Genomic DNA, 12,608 nt, shown 5'->3' with positions numbered 1-12,608 from the left:
GCATATCAAGTTCATGCATCTCTCCAGTGCCAAAGAAGTTCTCAGTTACCTTTGTAACAAAATATTAAATAATGTTTCAAAATTCCCATGATTCAGGTCGCGATCAAAAATCTGAAAGGTTCATTTTTAAGAAGAGCATTAGTTTATTTCAGTTTAGTTTAGAGATACAGCACGGAAACGAGCCCTTTGCCCCGCCGACCAGCGATCCCCACACACTAATGCCCCTGTCCCACTTAGGAAACCTGAACAGAAACCTTTGGAGACTTTGCGCCCCACCCGAGGTTTCCGTGCGTTTCCCGGAGGTTGCAGGTGGTTGCCGGAGATTGCAGGTAGTGGAAGCAGGTAGGGAGACTGACCAAAAACCTCCGGGAACCGCACGGAAACCTTGGGTGGGGCGCAAAGTCTCCAGAGATTTCCTTTCAGGTTTCCTAAGTGGGTCAGGGGCATAACACTATCCTACACCCGAGGGTCAATTTACAATTATACCAAGACAATTATCCTATTAACCTGTACGTCTTTGGAATATGGGAGGTCACTGGAGATCCCGGAGCAAACCCACGCAGGTCACGGGGAAAATGTATAAACTCCGTGCAGACAGAACCCAGTTCTGGCGCTGTAAGGCAGCAACTCTACCCCTGCGCCACTGTGCCATTAGTTTCCACTGGCACAGCCACACCAATTCAGATCAATTGATCATTTATATCATTGCTATTAGTAGAAACTTGGTTTGTGCAAAGTAAGTGTGTGTTTGCTTTTATAACATCAGTCAGTGCATTGTAAGGTTGAAAGAGTCTGAACTACTACAGACATTTCTGAGATATTCTTCAGATCGGACAGCATATATGGAGGGAGAAATAGGTGTAATATTCCAGCTTGATGACCTTTGATTCGAAATCATTTGATGACTGAAGGGAAGGAGTTCATGCCAAGGATTGGGCAGAGATCGATGGTGGTGGTGGATTGAGGCCTCCGTTGAGGATCTTGGTTGATCAGGAAGTAGATGAGAGTCTGGATCTTGGCCTTGGGAGTGCGTAGGATGTATGTGGTCAGATGTAATTATAACGATGGCACCTCCTGCACCTCTTTGTAGAAGCCGTCAGGGTACTAAGGCGTTTCATGCTTGGCCAAATTTCTTCCTTGACATGAGTGACCCAGCAGTAGTCATTACTGAATATTACTCCAACAAGAACATTGATTTTTCATTCGCATATTGTCAAAAGCAGAGATTATTATGCAATTAAATTTCTGGCCAATAGTTTCCATGGCCTTGAATTGTTGGAAATGAAATGAGCAAATGCAGCGGACAAAAGTGAATGCTCTCGGTCTTTCTTAAACAGTTGGAGGCAGCTTCATGTACTACAAATGTTGATGATTATTACTGTGTAATAAAATATTTATTCATCACCTTTTTTTTATTTTAGAGCATTTGGTGTTTTACAACTCTGAGTAAAAGTAAACAGGCTTCAGATTAGAATCCAATAAACTTGCATCTGAAGGTTTTGGACCAGAGTGTGGGAACACAATGACCTGATCCTGTTATTCTGTTATCCCCTGGTGCAACGTTATAGCTACCAGGAGAGTCTGTACTATTCTATTTAAGATGGTTTTGTGAAAAGAATGAGGTAACTGGCGGATTTATTATGTCTCTCGTAAGTTTCTTACATGACTTTTACTGTTGCGTTGTATATACTGAAATATTTGTTGGCAACTTACTGGATTGGCAGAACCTGGATCACGAGGCTCTGAAGTAGAAATTAATTAGAGTGTTCTGTAAAACTCATATTAAAAGGAAGTTCAGTCATAAAGGCTATACTTTATGTCTGTTGACTGTGGAAGGAGTTGTGCCAAAAGGAAACATATGTATACATGATGGAAACAAATTGTTACAAAAAACCCTTACAAATGATATTTTTCAGAGTGTTTTTTCCTTTCATTGTTTTTGTAGAAACATCCCATATCCATATTGCAAGCCCTCATCCTCCAGTAATTTGGACAGCACAATGTTTTAGAATAATGAATGATTTAATTCCGATTTTTGCACACAGCAGCCAGTTACGGCTGATTTAAAACGAGCATTTCTGCTGCCTCTCTCCACCCTGCCTTGGAACATAAAAGAGATAAATGAAATACACAAGATGAAAAAAACACAACGGCCCCTCCCACCCGCAACATACATTTCATATTCATCAAATTGCATGTAATTTATTTTAGAATTCATAAGAGGTTAATCCATAGTTATTTCAGGTTTATTTTCTTTGTTTATTCCACAAGGCCAGAACTCGTCTCTGCTTTCGAGCCTACACATTTAATGAAACATTATAAAACTGGCATCTGGAGACCTCGGAGGACGTCTCTTGGAAGCTGGAGTTTGGGCAGTTGGGTAATCATTTTTATTCTGTTTATTTTCCAAATGGAAATAGACATGTATGATAAAAATGTCATCCACACTCTACACATTGTCCCCTATAACAGAATTAGATGTCAATTCTTAATGTCTAGCTCTGTTTTTCTTTTCTATGAATGGATGCATTATTGCTCACAGGAACTTGACTGTAATATATGGTAAGAGACAAGTAGCTCTTTATGGCCAGTGATTATTCGGTTTGAATGAAACCTGTGATTTATGGCCATTTAACAGAAAAGTCTTGTAAATTCCCAGTGTTGCATTTTTCCTCCATACAGAACAAGACAAGTGAAAGTGACAACTGGGTTAGCCCGGAAAGTGGAATGCATAGTGCTTCAGAATGTGTTATACTTAATAAACCCTGACATGAGAAGCGTGCACATACCACACCAATGCTTTATGCAAGAGTGAAAGTGACATTAGCTCTCAGACTCACACAGTGTATGTTCAGCTAACAGTGCTGTCAATGCACATCTGTTCCATCAATGGTTTGGACAGGAAGGCAGCACCTGGGCTTTTCAAAGCTATTCAGATCAGATTTGCATAGAATGTATTGTTCCTAAAACACACTCTTATTCAGAAGAAGATAATTAGGTGCTGGAAAAAAACTTTTTATTCTAATAAGTATTTACAAGGAAATAAAGTATTAAAAAAAAAGATAATTAATTTCCAATAACCATTGGTCAAATGGGTAAGGGACTTTAATGATATTCTCATATATTACGATTGGGTAACATTTGATTACCCAATATTCATGACCAATGCATAATACTGACTTTAGACAGAAGGTAGTGTAGAAGGAATGTAAAAATAAGGAACTGCAGATGCTGATTTACAAAAACAGACACAAAGTGCTGGAATAACTCAGCAGGTCAAGCAGCATCCCTGGAGAACATAGATCAGCCTGAATAAGGGCCCCGACCAGAAACATCACTTATCCTTGTTCTCCAGGGAAGCTGCCTGACCTACTGAGTTACTCCAGCACCTCATGTATTTATTTTAGGGTAGAAGGAACCGTTTACTTTGGAATATGATTTCATCTGTAGATTTGTAATCTCATCATCCATCCAACTGTGCACTAAAAAAGATTTAAAATGTAGCAAAGAATTTGCAGTATGTAGCTGAGCACAGATTTTTATATCAAAAGTGCAGTTTAAAATAGACTGGAAGGTTTCCCAAGAAAAAAATTGCTGCAAAGGATGGAATGGGGGGGGGGGAGTTATCCTGCGATTAACTCCAAATAAGATCGAACATTGTCCTGTCCTTTTTTGACTTGCATTTGTAAGAATCTGCTGAAATGAAATGCTGCAGGATTGCTCATATGCAGATGACTGTAAATTTGGATGAATGCCAAGGAAAGGATGGGGAGGTGAGGGGAGGGAATTAAGGAATGAAACTTTAAAGCTAAAAAGCTTTTTGCCATAATTGATGATAAGAGATATGAACTTGAAGTTTTGGAGATGTGCGGCAAGTCAAATAAATATCTGAATGAAGAATGTGGGTAAATATTTACTGCGTGGCCCTTCAGCACATCTGGCAGTGAAGCTCAGATTCCTGTTCTAGGACTTGCTTAGCCAAACTGAAACATAGCCAAAAAAAACAGGAGTTTTGTTGTGTAAATTTGATCTCTGGAATTACCCACAAAAAAGTATTTTGAAGGCAAGAAAATCCAATTTCACGTGTTTATTAGTTTCCCTGCTGTAATATGCCATTAAGTCTGAGATTGAATCTAAATTGTCTATGCAAAAAAAATGTTTGTTTCGGGTTCCACGGAACAATATATCTTTGGTCAGTTCTAATCTTTTTTTAATATAAATTAAAAGCTTTCCATGTATTAATGCGTTGTTAATGAGCTGTTGAAAATCTCTTGAATTGCAATCAGATTATTCAGAGTGAATGCCTTTGTAATCATGCAGTTTGATGGGATTTGGGTGTCTTTCACATGTGTTTCGAATGGAGAAGGAAGTGAGTTTCTTTGGAGAATGCTTTGTAATATTTTTGACCTGTAATTTATTTATTGGCCTTTGAATGCAGTGTTCTGTGCAGATGCACATTCCCATTATCCAAAAGGGCAGGTGTGCTGCATATTGAAAGACTGTTAATTAGGATATGCTGAGAGATGAGCAAAACCCAGTACCATTAGAAAAGCAAATGCAATGTTAAACAATGTTTCAGGATTTCTATTTTGGCCAGTGTACAGGCATATTAAAATAGGTGTGCAATTTGATCTTCAACAGTAGATTAACAATGGCTACATTATATTTTGCACAGCAGGATAAAGAGAGATTTGATGTCACGTGCATTTAAATAAGTGCACACATATTTAATGAATTGGTTAAGAAAGAACTGCAGATGCTGGAAAAATTGAAGGCAGGCAAAAATGCTGGAGAAAATCAGCGGGTGGGGCAGCATCTATGGAGAGAAGGAATAGGCGACGTTTCGGGTCTTGGAATAGGCGACGTTTCGGGCGACGTCTCCACCCGAAACGTCGCCTATTCCTTCTCTCCATAGATGCTGCCTCACCTATTTAATTAAATAAGTCATTTGAGTCATATCGCACAGAAACAGGCCATTCGGACCACCATGTCCCTGCCAACCTCGTTGCTGATTTACATTGATCCCATTTGCCTGCATTAACTGTTTCCTTCAATGCCGTGGCCATTTACATGATGTCTAAATGCCTTTTAAACATTGTAATTGTGCCAAATTCCACTATCTCCTCTGGCAGAATTCTATTGCACAACTCACAAATACAGTTGCCGTATTTCGGCATCATATTAAGCACTCTGTGTAGAAAGAACTTACCCCTCAGAACCTCTTTAAAACTCCTTCCTCTCATCGGAAACCTAGGCCTTTTGTTTTTATACCCCTTTCATGCTATCGCCCCTATATATCTTGTCCATACTTCTCATGATCTTAAATACATATCAGAACCTTTCAAATTTAAGAGCTTTGTGTCATTGGCTTATGACATTTCCTTAAATGTTGGTATTTGCATTGTTTAGTATCCATGTGAAGGCTGTGTTTTAAACTTTTTGTTTATCTCACAATATAACTTTGGTTGTATTTCATGTTTTGCTCTTCAGTTTTGAGGTGATAATACCAGATTAAATTTGTTTGCCTATCCTAGTACCACTTTAGGTTTAGGTTTATCACTGTCACGTGAAAGGCTTTGTTTTGCATGCTATAAAACATCAGATAATACTGTACATAAAATTACAATCAAGTCAACTCGAGTGCAAAGGGGAAGATACAGAGTGCAGGATTTAGTTCTTTGCGTTGTAGTGCATCTGTTCTATGGACAATGTCCAACATCCGCAATGGAGTCAAGTTGAATCGGAAAGTCTTTTGGACGAGAGCAGGGAGAAGAAGGAATGACTGGGGTGGGACAAGTCTTTGATTATCTTGGCTGCTTTTCCGAGGCTATGTGAAGTGTAGATGGAGTTAATGGAGAGAAATCTGGTCCGTGTGGTGGACTGCATCCACAACTCTGCAATTTCTTGCGGTCTTGGGCAGAGCTTTGGCAAACCAAGCTGTAATGCAACCTGACAGTATGCTTTATGTGGTGAATTTGCACAAGTTTGCTAAGAGTCATTGGAAACATGTTGATTTTCCTTACTCTCGTTCTAGAGGCATGATGTGCCTCCTTGGCTGTCACATCAATGCGGTTAAAACACCACAGATCGTTGGTAATATTAACGCTAAGGAACGTTAAGCTGTTTGTTAAACTCCACTGATGAAGGAATAAGGAACATGTTATCAATGTGTTGCTATGTATCCAGACTAAAACAACATCTGTACAAGAATTGAAGTCTATTAGTTGTCTTTTAAAAAAAATACTACTACCACAGTAGAATGTAGCTGTAAATATATCACAATGGGAGAGAGATTCATCCTTGGTGTTAGTGCTAAAGCATGCGAGAATATTGACCACCAGTGGAGATATTGCAATTGAGTAACCAACTGTAAGTAGAACAGGCACCCACTTCTCAAATGCATTCAGCGGTAATGACCACAGATGGATTTCTTCCCAAGTACTTCATTACAGCCTGTATTTTAATGCCATGGTTTCAACTTGCTTGCCCCTGAGTAGGTTATTTTCTTGTGTAGGAAGGAACTGCAGATGCTGCTTTAAACCAAAGATAGACACAAAATGCTGGAGTAACTCAGCGGGACAGGCAGCTTCTCTGGAGAGCAGGAATGCGTGATACTTCTGGTCGATACATTAACTCAGTCTGAAGAAGGGTCTTGACCCAAAGCGTCACCCATTCCTTCTTTCCAGAGATGCTGCCTGTCCCGCTGAGTTACTCCAGCATTTTATGTCTATCTTAGGTTATTTTCTTCCTCAGCAGACTTTCATTTAGTTGGTTAGTGTAGCCATACTGCAGTTGCTTGAATCTACACAATTGTGGTGTTTGCATTTCTAAATCTTTGTTGGGTTCAATGCTGTTGTCATATAAGATTTATTCCACACCTCTTGAGTGTAAAATAAGCACAGCCACACATCTTTGCCCGACACATGTCACTACTCCTATGATTCTGTGATTCCACAGTTGATGTCCTTTGAGGCTGATGTGTAATAGATCGATGAGCACTTGCTTCAATGCTGATTTCAAAATAATTTAGTTGGATGCTAGTTGGTGTCCTTAAGTTACCGTTTTTTGCATGAATTCTGAATGTCGCCCGTTTTCTTTCGACAGGTCTGAGCATCAGAGGTGCGCAAGAGGAAGAACCACCAGACCCCCAGCTAATGAGACTTGACAACATGTTGCTGGCAGAAGGGGTTTCGGGGCCAGAGAAAGGTGGAGGAGCAGCAGCGGCGGCGGCGGCGGCAGCAGCAGCATCGGGGGGATCAGGATCAGATAATACTGCAGAACACTCAGATTACAGAGCCAAATTGTCCCAGATCAGACAAATCTACCACACAGAGCTTGAAAAATATGAACAGGTAGGAACATTAATAAAATTAGTTTTAACCATTGCACTGAAGTATGTGATAATGTGACAGAAAGGGTTTATTGTGCACATTCTCTGCGGCTTTGCTTTGATAATATCTTCATTATATTATATAGTGAGAAATGGACCCGCTCTGAATGCAGCTGAAATCCATAAAGAGCTGTACAGTTTAATTATCACCAACTGATTTTGAATTTGTACAAACTGGAACAGTGCTTTCCTGGAACAATTGTCTCCAGCTGCAGTTTTTTTCCTGCCAACTTCTGAACAAAGAAATCAAACCATTGTTTCTGCAGATTTTGCCCCAGCACCTCGTGTGTACACAACTGTATGCAAATATGTATCAACTATTGTAAATTTGGAAGTGCAAGTAAAACGAGCAAAGAGAAGGAGTGAGAAACTTTGATTCCTGGCTGCAGGAAAAAAAGGCTATTCTTATCTCTACAAATAGGTTTCACTGCTTCATAGAAAAAAAGCCATGCCTTTGTTTGCATTATTTTCCAATGAGGCTTTGGAAATCAGAGGTTTGTAGAGAGCAATGGCAATGTTAGCATAACGCAGAGTGCTGGAGGAACTTGGCTGCTCAGGTAGCATCGGTGCAGGGAATGGACTGGCAACGTTTTAGATCGGGACCCTTCTTCAGCCTTATTATAGTCGGGAGAAGAAAGCTGGAAAAGAGAGGTGGGGATGGGACAAAGCCTGACTGGTGATATGTGCAGGAAGGAACTGCATATGCTTGTTTACACCGAAGATGGAAAAAAATAGCTGGAGTAATTCAGCGGGACAGGCAGTATCTCCAGATAGAAGAAATGGGTGACATTTTAGCTCGAGACCCTTCTCCGAAACTTCACCCATTCCATCTATCTAGAGATGCTGCCTGATCTGCTGAGTTACTCTAGCATTTTGTGTCTATCTGAGAGGTGATAGGTGGATACAGGTGAGGGGCTTTTGTTGGACTACGTCAGCATGTCTGTATGCAATAATAGTGGATGATTAGGCTAAGTCCAAGGCAACTGTGTTCTATGACTGAGTGTTTGACCAAATTCTTTCAAAAACCAAATGATTTCTGATATTGTTCACTAGCTCTGGTTAATCTAGATGCTGAGGTTAATGGTAAATTTAAAATGGTTAATGTTGCCCTGGCCACAAATTAAACCTGGAAACTGGTCATAATAGGTCAGTGTTGAACAGACAGCTGAACTTGCGTTTTAAATATCTCCTTGGAAAAAAATAAGATGATATTGAATATTTAGAATCATAGTATCCCAAAATAATGTACAACCATGTAATTCATCCATTCATCATCGTTGAAAACATTAGCGACGCATTGGTGCCAGTTTCCAACGGGAATGGTGACGAACGCACCACACATCTCTGTCCCCCAGTTCCTACGGACTTCCGCCGCTGGAAGTATAAGATTTTGGTGTGTGTGCTTTATCATCATTCCTTACAATGCAATGTACGACAGTGAGCACAACTTCTACTGAAATGTGGATGGCCGTTGGCTCACTAGAAGCTCATCCACCCTTTGACAGGCCTTGTTTTTGGTCCTGCTGGGGGTCCATAGCCCCCTCCTCACCTGGCAAACCAGGTGGGGGAGATGGTTTAATCGCCGACTATCCGACCATAATAAACTCATAAAGAGTTGTCATTCCTATTATGTGGGCACATTCAGTGGCCTATGCCATGGAAAATGCTGTAAACGTCAATTAAATAAATAAGTAATCAAATTATTTTTGTGATATTGGTAAAAGGATAAATATTGTTCGGGAGATCTGTTACATGAATCCAAATAGGCAGACAGAGCCTCACTTAGACATCTGAGTCAAAGATGTCACCTCCAACAATGCAGGACACTGCTGCACTATTAGTCTTGATTATCTTCTGACCGCAAGGCAAGAGAACCGTGGCTGAATTAAGCTGACACTTGTGTATGATTAATCTCACTAAATGACCGCATCTGATTTTTGAGCTGAAATGGCAGATGACGACTTCTAGGGGGAAAAAAGAGAAAAACTAGTTTGAAGAATTCATTCACTCTTCAGTGATGCTAATCTTTGTTCTGACATGGCCACTGCTAGGTAGTATATTTATTTAATTAGAATTTGGGATTTATATCATGCTTTCCTTTTCTCCTTAAAAACAATTTTTTGGGTGTTATATTCAGCATTTTCAAAGGCCTCTTTGCTTTGTTTCTGATTGTGATTATTTCCCCATCTACAGGCTGTTGAATATGCCGACATAATTAGAATCCTAAAGAAAGGAAAGATAGGATAAAAAGAAAGCAACGGTCTCTCAGGTTCCATTTGCTGGGCTAATAACACCTTATTACTTGAATGGAGGAAATCTTAAGGATAAGAAGTACTTATGGGAGCTTGTATCAAAATGAGCAAACGGCTTTTCTAACCTGTGACCGTGATATTACTTCAAAATATGCAATTGACTTTTCATTTGGTTTGGAATGTTTTAAGTTGGTGAAAATCAAGCTATAGCATTGTAGCTTATGCCTGGTAGGTGGAATTGAATCATTTGATCATTAGACTGGTGGAACATGGAAAATTTGAGGATAAAGGTGCAGCTTGGACTGTATCGGGATGTTACAGTTGTACAAGACGTTGGTGATTCTGCATTTGGAGTATTGTGTTCAGTTTTGGTCGCCCTGTTAGAGGCAGGATGTTGTTAAGCTGGAAAGAGCGCAGAGAAGATTTAGGAGGATGTTGCCAGGACCTGAGAACCTGAGCTATAGAGAGAGTTCAGGCAGGCTAAGAGTTTATTCCTTTAGAGAGGATGAGGGGTGATCTTATTGAGATGTATAATATCATGAAGGTAAATGCACTGAGTGTTTTACCCAGAATAGGGGAATCGAGAACCAAGAGACATAGGTTTAAGGTGAGGGGGGAAAGATATAATGGGCACCTAAAGGGCAACCTTTTCACACAGAGGGTGGTGGGTATATGGGATGAGCTGCCAGAGGAGATGGTTGAGCAGGTACTATAGCAACATTTAAAACCCATTGGACAGGTACATGGATAGAAAGGTTTAGAGGGATATGTGCCAAATGCAGGCAGGTGGGACTAGTGTAGATGGGGCATCCTGATTGGCTTGGGCACTTTGGGCTGAAGGGCCTGTTTCTTTGCCTCTTTGACTCTGACTCTACCACTCTATCCCCTTGTGATCAGTGTTGAGTTGCCCAGTCTGGTCTCAGAGCTGTTGGTATTGGCATCATCACTAGAGTAGAACAAATCAGCAATTTACAATTGTTTGAAATTTTATATACATGAGTGAAGATGGGCTAAATAGTTATCTGCATCTGTATTTAATGATTAAACTATGTAAATCTAGAACAAAATGATTTGTTTTTACATTTGAAAGCCCTTCCCAACAAAGTAATCTAACAGATTAATGTTTCAATTTATACTTTATGTTTACACCACAGTTAGTCGAAGCCTGGAATATGGTTGTCAGTATTGGCAGGAAATCCAACTGAAAAGATGTTTTTCTAACTTCCCCATACAAGATCAAATCTGATACCATGCCAACACATGAATTAAATGCAGGAGTAGGCCACTTGGCTGCTCAGTAAAATCACTGTTCCTCTTAATTTGTAACCTACCCATCCCAGACACCTTTCACCCCTTATCTTATTGAAAATCTATTTATCTCTGCCTTCAAATATTCAAAGACACTGCTTCGCCCATCCTTTGAGGACGAGCGATCTAATGATTCATCACCTTCAGAAACAAAAGTATTTGCCTCATCTCTACTGTAAAGCAGCGACTTGTAGTTCAAGAAACATCCTTTTAATTAAAATTCTACTAAATGTCAACCTAGCTTATCCCACCTTTTCTCATAAATTAACCTGCTCCTTCCAGGTATAATTCTAATCCACCTACATTGAAATGAATGTATTGTATAAAACATACTGAAGGTAAGAATATAAGCTACTACTCCACAAACCTAGTCATTTTCTGGAGAAATTCTTGCAATAACATCTGTGCACGGACTTTGATATGTGCGTCCAACAGATTTACAAACTTACTGAAATATGGAGATCAATACTGTATCCACTTCTCCAGATGTGGTCTTACCAGGGCATCAGGTAACTGATGTATTTAATGCCCCTTACAATTAAAGAAACCATTCCGTTACTTGCACGGTCTGTATATTAACCTTTCACAAATCATGCACAGGGATGCCTTTTGCATGTAGCTTCACAGTTTCCCACATTACACACCATTTGCCAGATCTCTGCCCATTCACAACCTACTTATTCCCCTATACACCTTTGTCTTTTTTTTATAACTTTCTTTCCTGTCCATCATGGTGCCAGCAACAAATTCAGAAATCTTAGTAAATTCATCCTTTCTTTTATCCACAAAACATTAATATTTCAAAGAACACCAATAAACTGATCAAATATGATTTCTCTGTCACACAACTATTTTTACTTTGCCCGATTAGCCTGAATTGTTCAAGTACTTTGCTGCCGCATCATTAATGAGAGCCGCGTTTCCCTGCTTCAACTACTAAGGCATCTAGTCTGTAGTTTATTGTCTTGTGTTCCTGTCTATTTTTGAATAATGCTACTTTAAAAGAATATTCCCCGATTCTAGGGAATTTTGAAGAAAAAAAAACAGTGCTTTAACTATCTCATCTACTTCTTTTAAGGCTTTTAGATTAAGTCCTTCAGGAGTCTAGAGCATGCCATCCTAAAGCCACCTCCCTGGTGATTGTATTGTCTTGAATTTCTCTCTGCCCTCCAATTCCCGATTTGCAGCTTTACAAGGATGCTACTTGTTTCCTCTATAATGAAGACCAGTACAAAATGTAGATTCATCGCTATTTTTATTATCAATTCCCCAAACTCACTTTCTCAAGGACCAACGCACACTTTGATAATTCTTATTTTCAGAATATCTATGGAATTTCTTACTATCTGTTTTTTAAATTTTGCCAACTTTGTCTCATATTTTATATCCTTTGAACTTCGATCCTTAGAGCCCTGTGGTGGGTGCAGCAGCCCACTCAGAGTATTTCATTAAAGTAAACCTTATTACAGTTCTCATCAACCTGCTTGGTTGTGTAAACTTCACGTGCCACCGTAAATGAAATGTTACCTAGCAACCATAGGAAGTGTGAAGATTTAACTGGAATAGAAGCCGGAGGGCTTCATTGGACCCATTAACGTACATTTTTATAATTGCCATCTTAAAGGATATTTTTAATCTGAAAAACTCCTTTCCCTAAA

General features: G+C 39.6%; 1 protein-coding gene across 5 annotated transcripts in view; it reads left to right on the top strand.

Annotated features, from left to right (window-relative positions):
• Window positions 1-12,608, top strand: part of pbx3b (pre-B-cell leukemia homeobox 3b) — a 170,011-nt gene that overhangs the window by 115,007 nt on the left and 42,396 nt on the right. For all 5 annotated transcript variants that reach the window (XR_008725934.1, XM_055659812.1, XM_055659811.1 and 2 more), the window contains exon 3: window positions 7,105-7,352. Coding sequence is in view for 4 of the 5 variants with exons in the window: in XM_055659812.1 (XP_055515787.1) it covers window positions 7,105-7,352 (248 nt within the window). In the remaining variant the exon portion in view is untranslated. The remainder of the gene's footprint in view (window positions 1-7,104; window positions 7,353-12,608) is intronic.

This window comes from Leucoraja erinacea, chromosome 31 (assembly GCF_028641065.1).
Source record: "Leucoraja erinacea ecotype New England chromosome 31, Leri_hhj_1, whole genome shotgun sequence".
NCBI lineage: Eukaryota > Metazoa > Chordata > Chondrichthyes > Rajiformes > Rajidae > Leucoraja > Leucoraja erinaceus.
The sequence above is the reverse complement of the archived record's forward strand: the minus strand, read 5'-3'. Positions and strand labels throughout refer to the sequence as shown.